We start from the raw sequence: 24973 nt of genomic DNA, 5'->3' as shown, positions 1-24973 counted from the left end.
ATAGAGAATCGCAACTTACTAGAGTAGAACCCTGTGGGCAGAAATCTCTTTGGAAATTAGTGTAAGGGTAAGAAAGCCTGAACTATAAATGATGAAAGACTAGAGGGTAAGCGTAGACAGATCTGAGAATTAAAAACTCCAGGTGGACCCAGTCATTGGAGAGGACCCACACCTTTGCAAATTTTACTTTAAAGAGCTCTATGAGGTTCTTACAGTGAATAGCAGAGGGAAAAATCACCATCACCTCGTGCTTTCGGCAAGGGAAATGGAAAAGAGGCTATTTTGACATAGCCTGAAGTATTCTGTTTTGCCATCAGAAGAAACTATTTAACAGAGCCGAAATCTAACAGCAGGGCTTAACTAACCTGGGGGAGGGGAAATACCCAACTCCAACATCTTGTAGCCTTTTGGGAGAAAAGAAGTACACAACTTCCACCCACTCTAGCTATCCTGTCCTACCTAAGAGATTAAGCAAATTGAAATGCAATTGTGAAGGCCACAGGCCGACTAGGCTACTGAAACCCAATAATATGACTACAGAGCACTTCTACTCTTTCCCCCAACCCTCTTCACATGTAATACCACTACATTACTGAGGGTTTATTTACTTCTTTTCTTTTCTTTTCTTTCTTTTTTTTTTTTTTTTTTTTTTTTTGACAGGCAGAGTTAGAGTTAGACAGTGAGAGAGAGAGAGACAGAAAGAAAGGTCTTCCTTCTGTTGGTTCACCCCCCAAATGGCCGCTACAGCCGGCACACTAGGCCGATCCGAAGCCAGGAGCCAGGTGCTTCCTCCTGGTCTCCCATGCGGGTGCAGGGCCCAAGGACCTGGGCCATCCTCCAATGCCTTCCCAGGCCACAGCAGAGAGCTGAACTGGAAGAGGAGCAACTAGGACAGACCCTGCACCCTAACTGGGACTAGAATCTGGGGTACCGGTGCCAGTGGTGGAGGATTAGCCTAGTGAGCCACGGTGCCGGCCTACTTCATTTCTTTTGACTTAGTACATCATTGCCTGGCAACTAAAAAAAAAAAAAAAAAAAAAAACTACAATGACAATGTATAATGAACAAAAAAACAACTGAAGAAACAGAGCAAGCTTCAAAACCAGACACACAAATGACAGGTATGTTGGATTTATCAAGCTTAGAATTTAAAACAACCATTAATAATAAATTGAAGGTTTTACTGGATAAAGTACTTAAATGCAAGAAGAAACAGACAAGGTAAGGTGACAGGTGATAATTCTAAGGAAGAGCCAAAAAAAGAAATGTTAGAAAGCAAAAACACTGTAACAGAAATGAAAAATGGACATACTAGTGGACTGGGCAAAATGAAAAAAGAATTTCAGGACAAAGAATATATTGATGTAATACTTTATCCCTTTTAGAATTTTTTTTTGTTCTAGTACTATTGGTTGAACTCTGTAATTAACACAATTATTCTTAGGTGTTTAAATTTTAACTGAAAAGTGATCCCTGTTAAATATAAGAGTGGGAATAAGAGAGGGAGGAGATGTACAATTTGGGACATGCTCAAGCTGACTTGCCCCAAATGGTAGAGTTAGAAACATACCAGGGGATTCCAATTCAATCCCATCAAGGTGGCATGTACCAATGCCATCTCACTAGTCCAAGTGATCAATTTCAGTTCACAATTGATCACACTGATAGGTCTAAGAGTCAAAGGGATCACACAAACAAGACTAGTGTCTGCTAATACTAACTGACAGAATCAAAAAGGGAGAGAACAATCCAACATGGGAAGGGGGATACACAGCAGACTCATAGAATGGCAGATGTCCTAAATAGCACTCTGGCCTCAGAATCAGCCCTTAAGGCATTCGGATATGGCTGAAGAGCCCATGAGAATATTTTAGGCATGGAAAGCCAAGGGACTGTGGCAAAAAAACCATAAACAAACAAACAAACAAAAAACCTAAATGAAAGATCTCTGTGAGTGAGATCCCAGTGGAAAGAACGGGGCCATCAAAGAAGGAGTTACCTTTCTCTGAAGGGAGGAGAGAACTTCCACTTTGACTATGACCCTGTCGGAATAAGATTGAAGTCGGCGAACTCAAAAGGCTTCCATTGCCTTGGCAACTCATGACTAGAGCCTAGGGAGATTACTGATGCTATAAACAAGAGTGTCAAATTGTTATGTCAACAACAGGAGTCACTGTGTACTTACTTCTCATGTGGGATCTGTACTTAATGTGTTGTCCAATGTGAAGTAATGTTATAACTAGTACTCAAACAGTATTTTACACTTTGTGTTTCTGTGTGGGTGCAAACTGATGAAATCTTTACTTAATATATACTAAATTGATCTTCTGTATATAAAGATAATTGAAAATGAATCTTGATGTGAATGGAATGGGAGAGGGAGTGGAAGATGGGAGGGGTGCGACTGGGAGGGAAATTATGGGGGGGGGGGAGCCATTGTAATCCATACACTGTACTTTGGAAATTTATATTTACTAAATAAAAGTTAAAAACAAAGAAACTTCTGAAACTAAAAAGCAAAGAGAAAAACATCTTAACAACAACAACAAAAATGAGAATAAAATAGCCAAGCACTGTGAGACAACTATAAAAGGTTTAACATACACATAACAGGACTACCATAAGAAAAAGAGAGGAAAATAACAGAAGAAATATTTATAGAAATAATGACTGAGAATTTTCCTAGGTCACAGATGTAGGAGAGTCAGAAAACACCAAGCTGTATAAATGGCCCAAAACCTATAGGTAGGTAGGCATATAATATTCAAGCCATAGAAAATCAAAGATAAAGGGAAAAAAAAAAAAAACACCTGTGAACAAAGTCAGAGGAATATATGGCTTATAAATAGAGGAGCAAAAATAGAAATTATATCCAACTTCCTTTCAGAAACCTTACAAGCAAGAAAACAGCACAGTGAAATATCTAAAGTACTGAGTGTCCAAACTATTAATCTAGAATTCTGTACCCTGTGAAATAATCCTTCAAAAGTAAAGGAAAAATAAAGCATTTATCAAACAAACAAAACAGAGATAATTTGTTGCCACTAAGCCTTTCAGGAAATTTTAAGATTTTTTTAAATTCTTTTTTTTTTTTCAGTGCAATTTATTTTTAAAATTTTTTTAACTTTACAATTTTTCAGCAGTTTGCCACATTTACTTCAAGTGTAGACATTGTATGTTAAAAGAAATTTTTAAAACAAGAAAAATGATAAACAGAAACTCAGATCTACATGAAGAAAGGAAGATCGTCAGTAAGGAATAAGTAAGAGCAAAATAAAAACATTCAATACTTTGTTCTTAATTAAATAACACTTTGCCCAAAATAACAATTCCAGTAATGTATTTTATTATGCATGCTTATGAATAGGTGAGATTAGAAATTAGTGAAACAACTAGGAAAAATGTACCTTAATACAGTATTTGTGGGAATATAAACTAGTACAACCATTATAGAAGACAGTATAGAGATTCCTCAAAAAAATCTGTAAATAAATCTACTATATGATCCAATCATCTCACTCCTGGGAACTTATCCCATGGGAAATGAAATAAGCATAGAAAAGAGTGATCTCTATCCCCATGTTTCTAGCAGCTCAAATCACAATAGCTAAGCTATAGAATCAAGCCAGATGTACACCAACTAATGACTGGATAAAGAAAATGTGGTGTATGTATACACAATGGAATATACTCAGCCATAAAAAATGAAATTCTGGGGCCGGTGCTGTGGTGCAGCGGGTTAAAGCCCTGGCCTGAGGCACCAGCATCCCATATGGGCGCCAATTCTAGTCCTGGCTGCTCCTCTTCCGATCCAGCTCTCTGCTATGGCCTGAGAAAGCAGTAGAAGTTGGCCTAAGTCCTTGGGCCCCTACACCCATGTGGGAGACCCAGAAGGAGCTCCTGGCTCCTAGCTTCTGATTGGTGCAGCTACAGCCGTTGTGGCCATCTGGGGAGTGAACCAGTGAATGGAAGACCTCTCTCTCTGTCTCTACCTCTCTCTGTAACTGTCTTTCAAACACAATAAAATAAAATCTTTAAAAAAAATGAAATCCTGTCTTTTGCAATAAAATGGATGCAAGTAGAGACCAATATACTTAGTGAAATAAACCAGACCTAAAAAGACAAGTACCATTTATTTTCTCTGATTTGTGGTGGCTAACATATAGAGTACAAAAACCAAAACCATGAATGATAAGAGTGAAATTGACATCTTATGATCTGACTACTATTTAAAGCCCTTGTCTATATTTTTTTGGAACAGTAGACTTTCTACTTTTTAAACACTATATTTAGAGGAACATTAAGCCTGTGGTTATAACGTGAACTGAAAGTATATTATCACAACAATTCAAAGGAAAAAAAAAGGAAGGAAGAAGAAGGTAGAGAAGGAAGGAGGGACATATCATCATGTTCTTAGAATTGTATTTATGAAAGACAAGAAATCTGTTCTATTTATATTAATAAAAAAGTCTCCATCAAAGTAAAAACACATCCACATTTCAAAAAGATTAAATGATTAACTCAACAAGCATTTATTAAGTATCTACTATTGTCAAGAATACTAGACACTGGATCTATATATGAAATTCCCTGATTTTTGGAATTTATGATTTACTAAAGGAGAAAAACTCTGTGATTTGTACAGTGTCACCAAAATTTTCTCCTTTAGATCAGTAGGTTAAGCTAGATACAGGGTGAAAGAAGCAGAAAGAAAGAATAGTCTCAGAGATATTTTTAAAATGAAATTCGGGGGGCTGGCATGGTACAGCAGGTAAAGCTGGTGCCTGAGATGCCGGCATCCCATATGGGTGCCAATTCATGTCCCCGCTGATCCACATCCAATGCAGCACCCTGCTAATGGCCTGGGAAAAGCAGCAAAAAGTGATCCAGGTGTTTGGGCCCTTGCCGCTCTTGTGGGAGACCGGATGAATCTCCTGGCTCCTGGGTTTGGCCTGGCCCAGAGCTGGCCATCGCAATCTTCTGGGGAATGAAGTAGGTGATGGAAGATCTCTCTCTCTCTCTCTGTAACCCTGACTTTCAAAATAAATAAATAAATCTTTAAAATGAAATTCACAATTACAAACATTACTGTAAAGAAAATTCCAGACCCAGATGGTTTCACTGGAAAATTCTGCCAAGCATGTAAGGAAACAATAAAAACAATTCTTGATAAATTCTTCCAGGGAAGGTAGGAGAAGAAGATACTACCCAATTAACTTTATTAGGATAGCATTATCTGAGTAACAAAACTAAGCAAGATACTGCAAGAAAATAAGAGAAAAACATCGTTCATGGGCATAGACGCAGAAATTCTTAACCAAACATTAATAAATCAAATACGGCAATACATAAACAGAACAGTATATTATGATCAAGTGGAGTTCATCCCAGGAATGTAGGATTGGTTTGCATCAGAAAATTAATCAAAATAATTCATCATATCAACAAATTTTTAAAATACATGATCATCTCAACAGATGTGGAAAAAAGCATTCGACAAAATTCAATCTATTTGTGACTAAAAAACAAAACAAAAACTCTCGGCAATTTAGGACTACATAGAAATTTCCTCAGCCTGTATAGAATATTATACAAGTTGCACAATAAATCAAATTAAGTGGTGAAACACTGAATGGTTTTTCCCTCACATCATTGATACGACAACAATGTCTGTGGTCACCAGCCCTATTTAGCATTCAGTGGATGCTCTGGACTGTGCAATTAGTCAAGAAGAAGAAATAAAAAGACATAAATATCAGAAAGAAAAAAGTTGAAACCATCTTTATCACAGTTAATATTACAATGAGAAAAACAGGATAAAATTGAATTCTTCAAAATTAAAAAATACTATTCAAAAGATAATGCTAAGAAAATGAAAAGACAAGTTATAGATTTGAGGAAAAAATTTGCAAAACCCATTTGAAATAAAGAATTTACATCTAGAATATATAGTGACCTTTTTTTGAAAACAAAAACCACAGTTCTTTTTTTTTTTTTTAAATGAATGGGCAACAGAGGATTGGCATTTAGTCAACTGATTAAGATGCCAGTTTAGCATAGTGATTAAGGTGTTAGATAAGATGCTAGTTAAAGCACCCATGTCCCACATCATAGGGGCTGCATCTGACATCTATTAGGAAAAGAGTGCAGGTTGGTGCCTCCTCACATGGGGAATCAAAATTAAGAAAAAAGGGCACAAAACAGAGAGGAGACAGAATATGAACTTGCAGCCAACCCAAATTTAGTCAGAGAAAGTAAGCTCACAGAGGTTGACCAACTGCCATCATGCTCACAGACAGAACATATGGCAGAGACTCAGACCCAAGCAGGCTGGACCCTTTCATATCTTAGGTGGGCCAGGGGTGGGGGTGGGGGGCAGTAGGTGGAGATGAGATTCTCCATACTGGTTAACCTGCAAAAGCATCTCTTCAAGTTTGCCCCATTGGATTTCAAACCTGGGGAAGAACGTAGTGGGTGGGGTGGGGAACAACACAAGATCTCAGGTTTATGTCCTTGTTCCATCAATGCCCACCAGCTTCTGCTCCTAATTCTACTAGCTTCCTAGAGGCAACAGTCATGACTCATGTGATTGAGTTCCTGAGACCCACAGGGGAGACATGGAGTGAGGTTTTGGCTCTTAGCTTCCACCCAGCTCAGCTCCAATTGTCAGGGCATTTGGGGAGTGAATTAGTGAATGGAAGTAAGTTTGTGTGTCTGTCTCTCTCAATCTCTCTCTCTTTTATCTCTCATCCTCCCACCATGATTGTGTCTATCTCTCAAATAAATAAATAAAATATTTTTTTAAAAAATGAGCAAACATCAAAGGATAAATTTAAGGAGATATCAATAGCAAATGAACATATTAAAACATGCTGGTCATCATTATTCACTGAGGGAATACAAATTAAAATCACAATTGGAAGGTGGCTAGTGCTGTGGCACAGTGGGTTAAGCCTCTGCCTGTGGTGCCAACATCCCATATGAGCGCCAGTTGGTATCCCAGCTGTTCCTCTTCAGATTCAGCTCTCCACTTGTGGCCTGGGAAGGCAGTGAAGGATGGTCCAGGTGCTTGGGCCCCTGCACCCATAAGGGAGAACTGAAGGAAGCTTCTGCCTATTGGTTTTGGATCAGCCCAGCTCTAGAATGAACCAGCAGATGAAGACCTCTCTGTCTGTCCCTCTCCCTATCTGTAACTCTACCTCTCAAAGAAATAAATAAAATCTTTAACAAAAATCAAAATGGGAAATCACCACCCACTACAAGGATGGTTAATTTTTTTAAAGCTGACAATAGCAAGTACTGGCAAGGAGGAAGAATAGCTGAAACTCTTACACATGGTAGGCAGGAAATCAAAATGAGACAGTCTAAGAAAACAGTTTAGTAGCTGCTACAGTTATATATGCACTGACCACACAATGTGGTGACGTGGTGATCTCCTTCCTAGATATTTACAAAAAGGAAATGAAAACAAATGTGAATACACAGACCTGTATGAGAATGCTCAAAGGTCCCACAACTGGTGAATTAATAAACAAACTGCCAACAATTAAAAAATGCTCAGGGAAATGCAAATCAAAGCCACAATAAGGTTTCACCTCACTCCAGTTAAAATGGCTTTCATACAGAAATCAACAAACAATAAATACTGGCAAACATATGGGAAAAGGGTACTCTAATCCACTGTTGGTGGGAATGTAAACTGGTAAAACCACTATGAAAATCAGTTTGGAGATACCATAGGAAATCTGAATATAGACCTACCATATGACAAAGCCATCCCTCTCCTCGGAATTTACCCAAGGGAAATAAAATCCGCAAATAAAAGAATTATCTGTACCCCCATGTTTATTGCAGCTCAATTCACAATGGCTAAGACATGGAATCAACCTAAATGTCCATCAACAGTAGACTGGATAAAGAAATTATGGGACATGTACTCTATAGAATACTATACAGCAGTCAAAAACAATGAAATCCGGTCATTGGCAACAAAATGGAGGAATCTGGAAAACATCATGCTGAGTGAAATGAGCCAATCCCAAAGGGACAAATATCATATGTTCTTGCTGACCAGTGACAACTTACTGAGCACCTAAAAGGAAAAATTGTTGAAGTGAAATGGACACTATGAGAAACAATGTCTTGTTCAGCCCTTGTCCTGACTGTTGAGGAATAACTTACTATTTTATTCCTTTTAGTATTTTTTTGTTCTACTTAATACCATTTGTTGAACTCTTTAATTAACACACAATTATTCTTAGGCATTTAAAATTAACTGAAATGTGATCCATGTTAAATATAAGAGTGGTATTAAGAGAGGGAGGCAATGTACAGTTTGGCACATGCTCACTCGGACTTAGCCCTAATGATAGAGCTAGAAATGTGCCAGGGGATTCCAATTCAATCCCATCAAAGTGGCATGTACCAATGCCATCTTACTTGATAAAGTGATAAGTTTAAGTTCATAATTGATCAAAAAGATAGAATTAAGTGTCAAAGGGATTACATAAATAAGACGAGTGTCTGCAAATAATAATTGATAGAATTAAAAAGGAGAGAATGATCCTACATGGGAGGCAGGATACACAGCAGACTCATAGAATGGCAAATGCCCTAAACAGCACTCTGGCCTCAGAATCAGCCCTTAAGGCATTCAGATGTGGCTAAAAAGCCCATGAGAGTTTCACAAGCATGGAAAGCCAGACACTAAAGCAAAAAAATATGACCTAAATGAAAGATCTCTGTGAGTGAGATCCCAGCAGAAAGAACAGGCCATCAAAGAAGGCAGTACCTTTCTCTCATGGGAGGAGGGAACTTCCACTTTGACTATGGCCTTGTCTAAATAAGGTCGGAGTTTGTGAACTCAAGAAGCTTCCACAGCCTTGCCAGCTCATGACAGGAGCCACAGGTGATTACTGACGTCATAAGTAAGAGTGTCAATTGTTAAATCAACAACAGGAGTCACTGTGCACCTGCTCCCCATGTAGGACCTCTGTCCTTAATGTGTTGTACTATGCAAATTAACGGTAAAACCACTACTATTCAAACAGTACTCTATACTTTGTATGTCTGTGTGGGTACAGTCTTTTGAAATCTTTATTTAGTATATACTAAATTGATCTTTTATATATAAAGATAATTGAAAAAGAATCTTGATAAAGAATGAGATAGGAGAGGGAGCGGGAGATGGGATGGTTGCGGGTGGGAGGGAGGTTATAGGGGGAAAAGCCACTATAATTCAAAAGTTGTACTTTGGAAATTTATTAAATAAAAGTTGAAAAAAAGAGATAGTATATTAGGAAGCATTAAGAAGTAAACATCTTTGCTTCACAAAGATCATGGAAAATGAATTAAAAGACAAATTTTTTATTCCTCAAAACTTTTTAAAGCCATGCATACTTTGTCATAATACACAGATTCCGTGAACTTTTTCGAAGATCTCTCTCATATACTCAGATTTCAAAAAAGAAAAATTGCACCCAAATAAACTTAACTTCAATTAAAAAAAGAAAAGAAAAAGGAGATGTAAAAACAAATACTACCTACCATATAACCTAGCAATCCCACTCCTGAAATCAAAAGAATCATTAGGAACTATTACAAACAGCTATAGGTCATCAAAGTTGAAAATCTAGAAGAAATAGATAGGTAGGACACATACAATCTACCAAAACTGAGTTATGAAGACATAAAGGTGAAGGTGGAGATTGAATCAGTAATACTCTCCCAACAAACAAAATCCCAGGACTGCATGGTTAAACTGCTGAATTCTACAAGCTTTTTTTTTTTTTTTTTTTTTTTTTTTTTTTTTTTTTTTTTTTTTTTTTTTGCTAAGCAGAATTAGACAGTGAGAGAGAGAGACAGAGAAAAAGTTATAGACAGTGAGAGAGAGACAGAGAGAAAGGTCTTCCTTCTGTTGGTTCACTCCCCTAATGGCCGCTATGGCCAGCACACTGTGCTGATCTGAAGCCAGGAGCTGGGTACTTCCTCCCGGTCTCCCATGCAGGTGCAGGAACCCAAGCACTTGGGCCATCCTCCACTGCCCTCTGGGGCCACAGCAGAGAGCTGGACTGGAAGAGGAGCAACCAGGACTAGTACGCAGTGCCCCAACTGGGACTAGAACCTCGGGTGCCAGTGCTGCAGGCAGAGGATTAGCCAAGTGAGCCATGGTGCCGGCCCAGCAGACTTTTAAAGAAGAACTAATTCCAATTTTTATCAAACTATTCAAAACAATGGAAAAGGAGGGAATCCTCCAAAATTCCTTCTATGAGGCCAGCATCACCTTAGTTCCTAAACCAGAAAAAGATACAACAAAGAAAGAGAACTATAGACTAATATCCCCGATGAACACTGATGTAAAAAACCCTCAACAAAATATTAGCTAATCAAATCCAACAATACATCAGAAAGATTATTCAACCAGAACAAGTGAGATTTACCCTTGGTATGAAAGGATGGTTCAAATTATGCAAATCAGACCTCACATTAATAAACTAAAGAATAAGAACCATATGATTATCTCAGTGGATGCAGAAAAAAGCATCTAATAAAATAGAACATCCTTTCACAATAAAAACCTTAAGCAAATTGGGTATAGAAAGAACATTCCTCAACACAATCAAGGCAATTTATGACGAACCCACAGCCATCATCCTTTTGAATGGGGAGAAATTGGAAGCATTCCCATTAAGATCTAGAACCAGACAATGATGCCACTCTCACCACTGCTATTCAATATTGCCCTGGAAGTTTTATCCAGAGCCATAAAGCAAGCAAAAGAAATCAAAGGGATAAATTTGAAAAAGAGAGTCAAACTATCCCTATTTGCAGATGACACAATTCTAAATATAGGGGATTCAAAAGACTCCACTGAGAGATTATTGCAACTCATAGAAGAGTTTGGTAAAGTGGCAGGATATAAAATTAACACACAAAAACTAATAGCTTTTGTATACCAGACAATGCTATGCCTGAGAAAGAACTTCTGGGATCAATCCCATTAACAATAGCTACAAAAAAATTAAATGTCTTGGAACAAATTTAACCAAGGATGTCAAAGAGCTCTACGATGAGAATTATAAAACATAAAAGAAAGAAGTAGAAGATACCAAAAATGGGAAAATCTTCTGTGTTCATGGATTAGAAGAATCAATATCATCAACATGTCCATAGTACCAAGAGCAATCTAGGGATTCAATCAAAATACCAACAACATTCTTCTCAGAACTAGAAACATCAATGCTAAAATTATATGCAATTACAAGAGACCACCAAAGAGCTAAAGCAATCTTAACCAAGGAAAACAGTGCTGGAGGCATTATAATACCAGATTTCAAGACATGGTGCAGAACTATAATCAAAACAGCGTGGTGATGGCACAAAAACAGACATGTAGACCAATGGAACAGAATAGAACCTCCAGAAATCAATCCACACATCTGCAACCATCTAATCTTTTATAAAGGAACTAAAATCAATTCCTGCAATAAGAACAGTCTGTTCAACAAATGGGCATGGGAAAATTGGATTACTACATGCAGAAGTATGAAACAAGATCCCTACTTCAAACCTTCTACAATAATCAACTCAAAATGAATCAAGGACTTAATACCATCAAATTACTAGAGAACACTTGAAACTCCTCAAGATATTGTCACAGGAAAAGACTTCTTGGAAAAACTCCCAGAAGTACAGGCAATCAAAGGAAAAACAGACAAGAGATTATATCAAACTAAGAAGCTTCTGCACTACAAAGGATACACTTAGCAGAGTGAACAGGACACCAACAGAATGGGAGAAAATATTTGCAAACTGTGATACTGATAAAGGGTTAATATCAAGAATCTATAAAGAGGCCAGCGCCGCGGCTCACTAGGCTAATCCTCCGCCTTGCAGTGCCGGCACACCAGGTTCTAGTCCCGGTTGGGGCGCCGGATTCTGTCCCGGTTGCCCCTCTTCCAGGCCAGCTCTTTGCTGTGGCCAGGGAGTGCAGTGGAGGATGGCCCAAGTGCTTGGGCCCTGCACCCCATGGGAGACCAGGAAAAGTACTTGGCTCCTGCCATCGGATCAGCGTGGTGCGCCGGCCGCAGTGCGGCGGCCATTGGAGGGTGAACCAACGGCAAAAGGAAGACCTTTCTCTCTGTCTCTCTCTCTCTCACTGTCCACTCTGCCTGTCAAAAAAAAAAAAAAAAATCTATAAAGAGATCAAGAAACTCAACAACATCAAAAAAATCCAGTTAATAAATGGGCAACAGATTTTGCACGTATTCTCAAAAGAGATAATTTAATGGTAATAGAGACATGAAAAAATACTCAGGATCACTAGCCACCAGGGAAATGCAAATCAAAACTATAATGAGGTTTCACCTCAACCCAGTTAGAATGGCTCTCATACAAAAAATCAACAAATAATAAATGCTGGCAAGGATGTGGGGTAAAATTACCTTAATACACTTTGGTGAGAATGTAAACTAGTACAGCCATTGTGAAAGGCAGCATGAAGATACCTCAGAAATCTCAATAGAGACCTAACATATAACCTAGCAATCCCACTCCTGAAAATTTACCCATGCCAAATGAAATCAGAATCTTTTTTTAAATTTTTTATTTTTTGACAGGCAGAGTGGACAGTGAGAGAGAGAGACAGAGAGAAAGGTCTTCCTTTGCCATTGGTTCACCCTCCAATGGCCGCCGCAGCCAGCACGCTGCAGCTGGCGCACCGCGCTGATCCAAAGCCAGGAGCCAGGTGCTTCTCCTGGTCCTCATGGGGTGCAGGGCCCAAGCACTTGGGCCATCCTCCACTGAACTCCAGGGCCGCAGCAGAGAGCTGGACTGGAAGAGGAGCAACCGGGACAGAATCTGGCGCCCCGACTGGGACTAGAACCCTGGGTTGGCCGGCACCACAGGCAGAGGATTAGACTATTGAGCCATGGCACCGGCCATGAAATGAGAATCTTAAGAGTTATCTGTGCCCCCCTGTTCATTGAAGCTCAATTTACAATAGCTAAGATATGGAATCAACCCAAATGTTCAACTGATCAATGGATAAAGCAAATATGGTGTACATACACTACGGAGTACTACTCAGCTATTAAAAACAAAGAAAGAAATCCCGTCTTTTGCAATAAGATGGACACAACTGGATACCATTACACTAAGTGAAATAAGCCAATCCCAAAAAAGATGAATACCATGTTTTCCCTGATGTATGGTAACTAATAGAGTACCAAAAAATATTATGTATATAAGTGAAAATTGAGATCTGATGATTGCTTACAACCCTTGTCTCTACTGTTGAGAAATAGTGTTTTTTTCTTCTTAATATTTGTTGAATTCATTACTTAGTGTAGGGTTAATGTTTTTAGTATAAAATAAGCTGAAAGAAGATGAAATGTGTTCATCTTAAAAAAAGTAAACTAAAATAATAAAACACTTTCATTTACTGTTAATTTCAAATACAAGGAAAATATAAATACTGATGCCCAAGACCCTTGCAATGAATTAGAAGTAAAAATAGGCAACATTCTTTAAATAATGAATTGATATTTATCCTAGAAAACAGAAGATAAACTTTGATGAAAGAAACCAAATTTCTAGGCTACTCTCTAATAATTATTCTAGGCAGTAGGGAACCATGGCAATTTATTTCAGAAATACATCAATATTTTAGTATATAGGGGCCAGTTTGTGGTACAGCAGGTTATGCTGTCACTTGCAATGCTAGCATCCTATATGTACACTGGTTCAAGTTCTAGCTGTTACACTTACAATTCAACACCCTGTTAATGCACCTGAGAAAGCAGCAGAAAACAGTCTAAGTGTTTGGGACTCTGCCATCCATGTGGGAGACCTGGATGGAGTTCCAGGCTCCTGGCTTCAGCCCAGCCCAGCCTATTCCTTCCACTGCAGCCATTTGGAGTGAACTTGCGCACAAAAGAACTCATTCTCTCTGTGTGTCTTTCTCTGTCTCTCCCTCTTTCTCTGTAACTCTGCCTTTCAAATAAATAAATAAAATCATTTAAAAATTATTATAAAATATTTTAGTAGCTGGTTAGATCTGATATTTTGGTTATCTTTAAAAGAAATATCTTAATTATGATAAAAACTATTTCCAAAAATATTATTCAATAAACATAAAACAAAAGAAAGATACCTTTAAACACAAATAAGAGGGCATTGGGATATAAGAAGGCACCTACCTCATGTACAAGAGCGAGAGATGTCTGCTTGAAACTTCGCCCTCTACTGGCCATCAGTCGATTCAATGGTTTGCCATCTTTACTCTGGTACATTGAAATATCATAGCAAAGCAACATACCACCTTTAAAACAAAGTAAACTTATGCAAACATTTCTTATGACAAAAGTTCATCAATTTATTCTTAGTAACCTATAATTAATCCTGATAGATTTACAATGAAATGATAATTTGCTAAAGAAATTATTTTTGACTACTGGTATTCAGGGAAAGGAAAAAATAGAAGAGAAAAAAAATCACCATTTAAAATATCACTCGTTTATATGTTACTTATAAGTAAATAAGTATAATTATAAGTATAGATATATAAATAAATTAGCAAATTTAAAACTGCTGGCTTAAGTTTTTGTGAATTGCTTATTCTAGACAGATTTTTTTAAATAAATTTAAATTACAAAGAAAAGCTTTGCATATGTTAATCTTCATAACATTTCTGAGCATCTCTTACTGAAGTATGATACAAGAGAAAAGCACAGCTACCATTAAGTATATAACAATGTATTTTTATACACTGAACACACACTTAACTAGCACACAAGAAACAACACATTATCAAAATCTCAGAACTTCCTCTTATCTCCTTACAGTCACACTCACTCTACAGAAAAGGCAGTTTAACTTCTGGCTACCATTTTGCTTATTTTATTACCATAAATTTTTTATTAAAATAAATATATATTAAAATTATTATGTAGTTCTAAAATATATATAATTTTAGTAAATTTTCTATGGTTAAAAGAAGATGAAGTATCATTGCAAGGTTCAATGTTCTAAATGAAAATGAAGTAGTTTGTTCATGGTATTGTTCATATATTTTATAGTTATTGGATTTTTGTCTGGTTACTCTGCCAAATATTGAAAATGACCTTCAATAATTCCAACATTATTGTGTATACTTTCTCTTCTATTTCAGATTATTGAAATATATTTTGAAGCTATGTCATTTCATGCACAGCAATTAGAACGATGATCGATGATGCTTTCCTAGTGGAAAGACTTTTTTTTTTTTTTTTTTTTTTTGGTCAGGCAGAGTTAGACAGTGAGAGAGAGAGAGACAGAGAGAGAGAGAGACAGAGAGAGAGAGAGACAGAGAGAAAGGTCTTCCTTTTCTGCTGGTTCACCCCCCCAAATGGCCGCTACAGCCAGCGCTGCGCCGATCCAAAACCAAGAGCCAGGTGCTTCCTCCTGGTCTCCCATGCGGGTGCAGGGCCCAAGCACCTGGGCCATCCTCCACTGCCTTGCCGGGCCACAGCAAAGCGCTGGACTGGAAGAGGAGCAACCGGGACAGAATCTGGTGCCCCAACCAGGACTAGAACCTGGGGTGCCGGAGCTGCAGGCGGAGGATTAGCCAAGTGAGCTGCAGCACCGGCCAAGACTTCTTTATCTTCATGAAATGTCCCCTTTATTTCTATTGTTTTCCTATATCTAGTACTTTTTCATTATGTGTTAGACAGTATATGAAAAAAGTATAGACACTTTAAATAATGTAGTTGTATATCAGAGAGTAGATTCTTGTCTCTTCTGTAAGATAGACTGAGTCAAAGACTGATCATCTCAACCAAATTAGAAACTGGTCTGGGTTAAGCTTGACTACCATCTTGGTAAACCTCGGTCTACCTCTGGTTCACTCCTGTTCTTAGGGACAACATCTCCCCATCCTTCCACTGGGTCTTTCATTCCTCAGTCAAGGAACATCATGAGACATTTAAGTCTGTACTCAGAAGTTTTCAACTTAGCTCCTTAGCCTCTCATCCAATAAAGCTTCAAATATGACAATTACCTTCAGAGAGAAACAGGCTGTAAATTTAGTGTTTTCTCACTCCAGTACCACATGAATGCCAAGACCTCTGTTGGTTTTTCCACCTCCTACACCAGTGTTTTGCTAAGGTTGAGCCTGAATGCTCACCATGTGGCCAGTATTAGCAAGTGCACCCAGGAGAGAGCAGCTGTAGATCTTCAGCATAAGTTCGCCACTCTCTCTAGGGCTTTATCTCTTATGTGCTTTGTTTCCAAGCTCATTCTAGTCAGTGTGTTTCTGCTAAGCACCACAAGACAGGAGAATTCATTTGCCTTTCAGAATCTTTAATAAGCCTGGATCTTTAGCTTTTGGTACAAGTTCAAAATTCAGAAACTGCCCAATGAGGAAAATCTCTAATTTTTCACCATAGTCCCATTCAACCACTAAGAATTCCACTTGCTTCTCTTTCCTCCATCAGGCCAGGCCTTTGCCTGTGCTAACCTCCAATCTTCATGTACAAGCAAAAATCAATGAATCTCCTTCAAGCGGAGTAAAAAAAAAAAAAAAAACAGTTCTAAAATATTCTGCCTACTCTAGACTTGGAGTTCATCTATTTGTCTTTGCTTCTACAGTTACAAGGTATTTTGAAATATAATTATTAATTTTTGTAGTGTGCACCTGTGTCTAAATGAATGACAGCAGCAACAATGCCCTGCCATGACTTATTATGTACTACCTGGAATTGAAAGTTGAATCATTACATTAAAAACCTATATCTTGATATTTTGCACTATTCTTACCTGCAAGGCCAGGTTTCAATCCTGGTTGCTTGTTTGTGTCATACATTTTCAATATAAAATTGGGGATTCCTGCCACAGTCTTTCCTTGGTCTGAGCGGACACCTCCTTTTAATGCCGAGTGATAAATGCCACGGGGCATATTCACCATTTCTTGCTTCACAAGCGATGTAAAAAACTCCTCCAAAGCTGAAAGACAATAAAAGGAGAAAAGATAAAGTATGTCACATGAGAAATTCATATAAAAACATAAAAATAACTTACATAAACTTCACACAATAAAAAGAAAATTCTAGATTCCCTTCCCTTTCTTCATTTCCCCTAATTAGAACACATATGTAGTTGCTCAAATTTAAAACTGTTGGAGTTGGGTACCAGCATTCTGGTATAGCAGGTAAAGCCACTACCTGAGATGCTAGCATCCCATACGGGTGCCAGATCATGTCCCAACTGCTCCACTTCTAATCCAGCTTCCTGCAAATGGCCTAGGAGAAGCAGCAAATGGCTCATGTGTTTGGGCCCCTGCCACCCATGTGGGAGACCTAGATGAAGTTCCTGACTCCTGCCTTCAGCCTGGGCCAGCTGTAGCCGTTGCCACCACCTGGGAGTCAAACTGCAGCTGTAAGTTCTCTCTCTCTGCAACTCTGACTTACAAATAAATAAATATTTGTTTAAAAAAAGTAGGAATAACTATTCATGTTCCTCTTACTTCTTCCATGAAATCCATTAGCAAATCCTTTTGATTTCACCTTCAAAATATATCCTAAACCCGTTTTTCTCCATTGTTACTGCAACTTGTCTACTTACCAACTTCTCTCTTCTTCATATACACTAATGTAAAAACTTGTTTGCTGGTTTCTTTTCCTTACAGAACCACCCCTAGAAAGCTTCATCTATCTCAAAACCAGAATTTTGCCATTCCTTTCCCCAAAAAATCACTGTGGTTTTGTTTTTTGTGTTTTTGTTTTACTGTACACATAATAATATCAGAATTTCAGGCTATATGGCCACTTTCCATTCCTCAAAAACAGAGTTGATATCCAAGTCAGAACCACTGCACTTATTCATCCTTCTACATGGAACACATTAGTCTCTGATTTTCATTTGACTGGATCCCTCTTGTCATTTAGGTGTTTTCAGTATCTTTCACAACTATCCATCATTCCCTAACATTAATAGCATAATTATGTAAGTAGGAAATACTTGTTCATTATGTCTTCACTTCTGTCTCTGCTATTTAAGTCCAGGGTGAGGAATGTCTGGCCTGCAGGCCAAATAAGACCCACAAAATCATTTGGTCTGGCAACCACAAATGGGGCTCAAAATTCAATATATCTAGAGCAGGCTAATTGTTAAGCTGATAATTTTGTATGGGCCACAAATGTTGTTATAAATATCCAATGGCCCTTGGCAGAAAAAAGGTTCCCCCACCACTGATAAGCCCAAGATCTTTATTGTTTGGCATTTTGCTTCTTAAAAACAACACAGAAATGTGGGAACAGAAGACAAAAGGATGCCCAAATAAAATATTTGCTAACTAGGTCTATATTTAAGTGTTATTTTCCTAGGTGCCACTACAGGTTGCCCAATATAGAAACAAAACAAAAACAAACAAAACAAATCAAATTAAGTCTAAAAAAATTGAATGAAGCAGAAAACAAGAAGGAAACCACTAAATGCGCCTGTTTTAGGAACAAAACCAAGTATCTGCCTCCTTATTACTCTGGAATTTCTTTTCCTTTTTTTTTTTTTTTTTTTTTTTTTGGACAGGCAGAGTGGACAGTGAGAGAGAGAGACAGAGACAAAGGTCTTCCTTTGCTGTTGGTTTACCCTCCAATGGCTGCCGCGGCCAGCGCGCTCTGGCCAGTGCACCGTGCTGATCTGATGGCAGGAGCCAGGTACTTATCCTGGTCTCCCATGGGGTGCAGGGCCCAATTACTTAGGCCATCCTCCACTGCACTCCCTGGCCACAGCAGAGAGCTGGCCTGGAAGAGGGGCAACCGGGACAGAATCTGGTGCCCCGACAGGGACTAGAACCCAGTGTGCCAGGGCCACAAGGCGGAGGAGTGAGCCGTGGCGCCGGCCTACTCTGGAATTTCATTCTGAACAAGTTCATCTGAAGCCTCCTTTAAGTAACCATGATTAAATTAAAGGCAGTGAGTGCACTGTGCACTAACTTTCCATGCAGGGCTTTTGTCTCCAAAGAGTTGTATCATGAGACTTAATAATAAAACTTGTTCTCAAGAATCACTTCCATTTAGTGTATTAAATGAAGGATATTATTACATCTCACAAGTTATAGTTATGTGTGAGAGCTCATAAAATATGTATCATCCTTGGGTTCTTCTTTAAAGACAATTAAGTTTATAAAAGGAAATAAGGGGGAGGAAGGAAGGGAAAAGAGGAAGGGGGATAAAAAGCTAAATCACCTACAAGAAGCAATAACATAGAACAGCCCTTGTATAGACTGTTGAGAAACAGTTCTTTTAGTATTTTATTCCATTTTTTTTCTGTTTCTTTTTTTTGGTCAGATTAAACGGGAGAGGGAGGAGGAAGGGGGAGAGTGGGTGAAAGGGCAGGCACAGTAGCAACAATTACTATGTTCCTAATGTAGCATTTATGAGACACATACAAATAAAAAATAATTTAAAAAAATTTGGAGTTAGATTTCTAAAATGTCTGCTGACCAACCACCTTAGGCTATTCTTAATCATTTTAAAAAGTTCACTGAAATAATCTTAGAAGATTTATCAATGAAGATATTAAAATCAGTTCACATATCAGTTTTTAAACTATAAAATATCAAAAATAAAGTTATTTTCTAAATTAAAAATTAAAATGGCTACATAATAATATAACTTGGTTTGTGTTTAATGTATTTCACTGTTAATATTTCTGGTGCCATTACAGATAACTTTTCTTTTTTTTTATATAAAGATTTATTTTATTTATTTGAAAGACAGAGTTACAGAGAGAGGTAGAGACAAAGGGAGAGGTCTTCCATCTACTGGTTCACTCCTCAGATGGCTGCAAGAGCCAGGACTGGACCAGGTCAGAGTTGTGAGCCAGAAATGCTATCTAAGTCTCCTACATGTGTGGCATGTACCCAATTACTTTAGCCATCACTGCTGCCTCCAGTGACTGATAATTAGGCAGGAGTCTAGAATCAGGTATCAAAGCCAGGTACCCAATATGATACAACTGTTAGGTTCATTCTCCACCCATCAAAAGGACTTTTAACAATAACATCATTTTAGGATACAGCAGGAATGTTTTCCTTCTCTGCATCACTATTCACTTCAGGGAGATTTTAGACTCCAAAGAGCTATGAGTCAGGGAGTGGAGAAAAACAGAAGAGAGGAATAATGAACAAGTCTTTGAGCCTTGTTCTAAAGATCAGGAGAAAAGAAAAAGTGAATTCTTTGCCCCTTTTATATGCTCAGTTTTCTCTAAAGAAAAGTAGCAAAGATTTTGGTACAGGAGCTTTTGTTAGAAATAAACATATGCATTTAGTTGAATTTCCCAGAAATCTTATGTGGGATGAAACCAAGGGAAAAGAATTTCCAACATCACAGGCTAGTGTGATCATGACTGAGGAAATAAAGAGATATTTCTTGTTTTCACTGGACTTCATTCTCAGAAATTGATATTTTACATTCAGGAATATTCAAAGTGGAATTGGAACAGAACATAGTGAAATGCTGGCTATTACTGAAAAGCTATTTAGACACAAGGGATCACCCTGGGAATTTTAAATATTTTTTATTAATCAGAAAATGAAATTTAAAAATAATGTAAATTCCCAGAGTCCACAAATAAAGTTCTCAGATGCAACCATCTACTGTTTCTTGGATAGGGCATATAGTAAAAGGGCAGATGAGTGTTTCTAAACATGACACTCAGATAGAATGATTAGTACATGTATATACTGAATGATTTTTTTTTTGACAGGTAGAGATATAGACAGAGAGACAGAGAGAAAGGTCTTCCTTCCATTGGTTCACCCCGAAATGGCCACCAAGGCTGGTGCTGCGCGGATCCAAAGAAAGGAGCCAGGTGCTTCCTCCTGGTCTCCCATGCGGGTGCAGGGCCCAAGCACTTGGGCCATCCTCCACCACCTTCCTGGACCACAGCAGACAGCTGGACTGGAAGAGGAGCAACCGGGACAGAACCAGCACCCATTTGGGATGCTGGCGCTGCAGGAGGAAGATTAACCAACCAAGTGAGCCACGGTGCTGGCCCCCTGAATGATTTTTTTTTCTTTTTTGACAGGCAGAGTGGACAGTGAGAGAGACAGAAAGAAAGGTCTTCCTTTTGCCGTTGGTTCACCCTCCAATGGCTGCCGCGGCCAGCGCGCTGCGGCCGGCGCACCGTGCTGATCCGATGGCAGGAGCCAGGTACTTATCCTGGTCTCCCATGAGGTGCAGGGCCCAAGCACCTGGGCCATCCTCCACTGCACTCCCTGGCCACAGCAGAGAGCTGGCTTGGAAGAGGGGCAACCGGGACAGGATCTGGCACCCCGACCGGGACTAGAACCCAGTGTGCCGGCACCGCAAGGCGGAGGATTAGCCTAGTGAGCCGCGGTGCTGGCCTGGAACTTAAGGTTTTAAAAAATCATTCAGGGCCGGCGCCGCAGCTCACTAGGCTAATCCTCCGCCTAGCGGCGCCAGCACACCGGGTTCTAGTCCCAGTTGGGGCGCCGGATTCTGTCCCGGTTGCCCCTCTTCCAGGCCAGCTCTCTGCTGTGGCCAGGGAGTGCAGTGGAGGATGGCCCAGGTGCTTGGGCCCTGCACCCCATGGGAGACCAGGAAAAGCACCTGGCTCCTGGCTCCTGCCATCGGATCAGCGCGGTGCGCAGGCCGCAGCGCGCCGGCCGCGGCGGCCATTGGAGGGTGAACCAACGGCAAAGGAAGACCTTTCTCTCTGTCTCTCTCTCTCACTGTCCACTCTGCCTGTCAAAAAATTAAAAAAAAAAAAAACCTTAAGTTCCTATAAACTTTATATTAAAACTAAATGACCCTACAAGCTTATTCATTTTTTAAAAGATTTAACTTAGAGTTCTAAGACATCACTAAAAATCCTAAAGAAAGAAGAGGGTATGGTGGGAAGAATCACTATATTCATAAAGTTGTATTTATGAAATGTGTGAAGTTTGTATTCCTTAAATAAAAGGTTTGTGGGGGAAAAAACAAGAAGACAAAGAATAAATTTATAATGATGGAACTACCCAGTAAATCTCTGACTAGTCTAATGATCTTTTTCACTTAGTTTGTGTAATGAAGAAGCGTTAATTAAACTAGTGACCTAGGGAGTCCCATTGCAAATTTGTCTTCCGGAATAAATTTAGCTTTTGAAATGAATTTTAATTATCAATGAAAATGATTGTTTAAACTAATTTTCCAGCTCAATTTTACTTGAGTTTAACATTTCTATGGTATGTTTTGAACACTGTAAATACCTGAAATAATTAAAAAAAAAAAGCCTGGTGCATTTAGCATTCAATTACAAAGTAAGTATCTAGGATTAAAGGAAATTATAGTATCTACACTAACAAAAGAATACAGAAAGGCAAAATAACTGAAAAATTCTAGCTTGCCCATCATCAAATAGTAGTCACCTGGCAAAACCAAAGGAGCAGTGATTGACAACAGTTTAAGATAGCAAAAGCCAGGAACTGAAAGATCTACTTCCTCCTCATCTTCTTCATCTAATTCATCAGGAACAGGGATTTCTGGTCTTATCTGAAATGACAAATTTAAGATTTTAGAGAGAATGATTTTAAAACATTATACAGAACTTTCTCTTTGTGCTTTCATCTCAGAATTAAAGACTCCATTACTCTGTAATGTCAAACATATTAAGATTTATTTTAAAATATCTATTCATTTTCCAGTTTAATTAAATGGTAAACTCTGGTCATCTTATTATGTATAATCTTGAACCCATTTAATGAACTACTGGTAATACAATAAGAAAATCATCATAAACCAACATAACCAATGATTATTATAGAAAGCTAATAAAGTTCTACACCATCCAACAATAAAAGGCAAATACTGATAAATTCATTATATTGAACTTCTATGACTTATAATTAAATATTTCTATTGTATGAATCTTTTTTAAAATTTATGATTCAACCATGTCAATATAAAAGTTAAAATCTTCCAATAGAATATAGATATCAGAAAATGAGAGAATTCTTTCATTGACTTTTCTCTGAAACCTGCCAGTTTGTTGCTATAGAATACAAAACACTAAAATCTGTAATTGGTAGCTATACTTTATTGTATCTAATTTGCATTTTGAAGATTTTGTGGCTGCTCTGTCATTAGTTAGGTTTGTTTGAAACACAAATAAAAAATGGAAAAGAGTTACCACTATTGTAGTTTCTACAAGATATAATTGGTAAGCAATTAATTAAATTTTTAATACTTTCAATGACATACCATCATAATGCCCACATAGAGATAATTAAGCATTGGGGGAGGAAATCAAAATATGTAAAAGTGGTTGCTATAACCATAAAGTGCCAGCACCCAGTCATTACCATTAGCCTGTCTCCCGGAGTTATTTTTAGAAATAATTAACAATTCCTGCAGACTGCCTTCTTCATAGGTCCCCAAAGAACCATTTCATTTAGGAACTGCACTGAGTCAGGACTCTTGCAGGGGGATAAAAGAAAACAGAAAGAAAATGCTTCTCTTAAGTATAATAATCTCAACTCCAGTGAAGCCCTTCAACCATAACTAGTGTTCTCTTCATTACTGAAGGAAGAGTGAAGGCAATGTGATCACCGAAGATTTTCCAAGACAAGATTTAATTCAGATTCAGTATTGAGCACCTAAATCTCAGAGAGAAATTCTGCTTACAGAAATAACAATCAAATGTGCTCTGGATAGAGCATTGCAGTATTCTGTTGATAATACTGTATACCAGAGAAACCCTGGCATGTCAGGGTTTTTTGGCTGTGACATAAACGGTTTTCCAGGTGTTTTCTGTTGGATAAATATCTGAAATTTTCTAGTTGTAGTATCATCACAAGTTGTCTTAGATTCTAACCAGCCCTAGAGGCCTCAAAAAGTCCTGAAAAAGGAGAAAATTTTGTGTCCTTCTGCCTTGCTTTCTGACTTTTTACTCATCATAATACCTTTGGAAAACAGTTAAAGGGAACTCTTATATACAGCCCAGTAAATTCCACTTCTAACCAAGATAAATGAAGATATATGATCAAACAAAAACTTAATCATGAATATTCATAGCAGTATTACTTATCATAATACACAAAAAGGGAAGCAAACTACATGCACATCAACTGATGACTATATAAATAAAATGTGGTATATTCATATAATGAAATATTATTCAGTCATAAAACAGAATAAAATATATATACATGATATACATGAAAGAACCTTAAATGCACAATGCTAAGTAAAAGAAGACAGTCACAAAAGAGCACATCCTATATGCTCCCATTTGTAAGAAAAGTTCAGAATAGAAAATAGATTTTTTTATAGACAGAAAGTAAATTGGTGGTTGCTTAGGGTTGAGATTATGGTGAGTGGTAAAGGGTTTCTTGGGCCGGTCCTGTCGCACAGCTGGTTAAAGAACTGGCCTGAAGTGCTGGCATCCCATATGGGCGCCGATTCTAGTCCCAGCTACTCCTCTTCCAATTCAGCTCTCTGCTATGCCCTGAGAAACCATAGCCCAAGTGCTTGGGCCTGAGAACCCACGTGGGAGACCCAGAAGAAGCTCCTGGCTCCTGGCTTCAGCTTGGCTCAGCTCCAACCATTGCAGCCATCTGGGGAGTGAACTAGCAGATGGAAGACCGCTCTCTCTGTCTCTACCTCTCTCTGTAACTCTGTATTTCAAATAAATGAAATGAATCTTTAAAAAAATAAAAATAAGGGGGCCAACACTGTGGTACAGAGGGTTAATGCCCTGGCCTGAAGCGCTGGCATCCCATATGGGCACTGGTTTGAGTCCTGGCTGCTCCTCTTCTGATCCAGCTCTCTGCTATGGCCTGGGAAAGCAATAGAAGATAGCCCAAGTCCTTGGGCACCTGCACCCGTGTGGGAGACCTGGAGGAAGCTCCTGGCTCCTGGCTTTGGATCAGCACAGCTCCGGCCATTGCAGCAATCTGGGGAGTGAACCAGAGGATGGAAGACCTCTCTCTCTC

The 24973-nt window shown here is 38.5% G+C and overlaps 1 protein-coding gene across 3 annotated transcripts in view; it reads right to left on the bottom strand.

Moving 5' to 3' along the window:
* The window catches only part of FOCAD (focadhesin), a 381367-nt gene that overhangs the window by 88831 nt on the left and 267563 nt on the right, over window positions 1–24973 (bottom strand). For all 3 annotated transcript variants that reach the window (XM_002708074.5, XM_017340978.3, XM_017340982.3), the window contains 3 exons: window positions 22409–22532; window positions 16795–16980; window positions 14199–14320 (listed from right to left, as the gene is read on the bottom strand). In XM_002708074.5, the coding sequence (XP_002708120.1) occupies window positions 14199–14320; window positions 16795–16980; window positions 22409–22532 (432 nt within the window). The remainder of the gene's footprint in view (window positions 1–14198; window positions 14321–16794; window positions 16981–22408; window positions 22533–24973) is intronic.

Source organism: Oryctolagus cuniculus, chromosome 1 (assembly GCF_964237555.1).
Source record: "Oryctolagus cuniculus chromosome 1, mOryCun1.1, whole genome shotgun sequence".
Lineage (NCBI taxonomy): Eukaryota > Metazoa > Chordata > Mammalia > Lagomorpha > Leporidae > Oryctolagus > Oryctolagus cuniculus.
The sequence above is the reverse complement of the archived record's forward strand: the minus strand, read 5'-3'. Positions and strand labels throughout refer to the sequence as shown.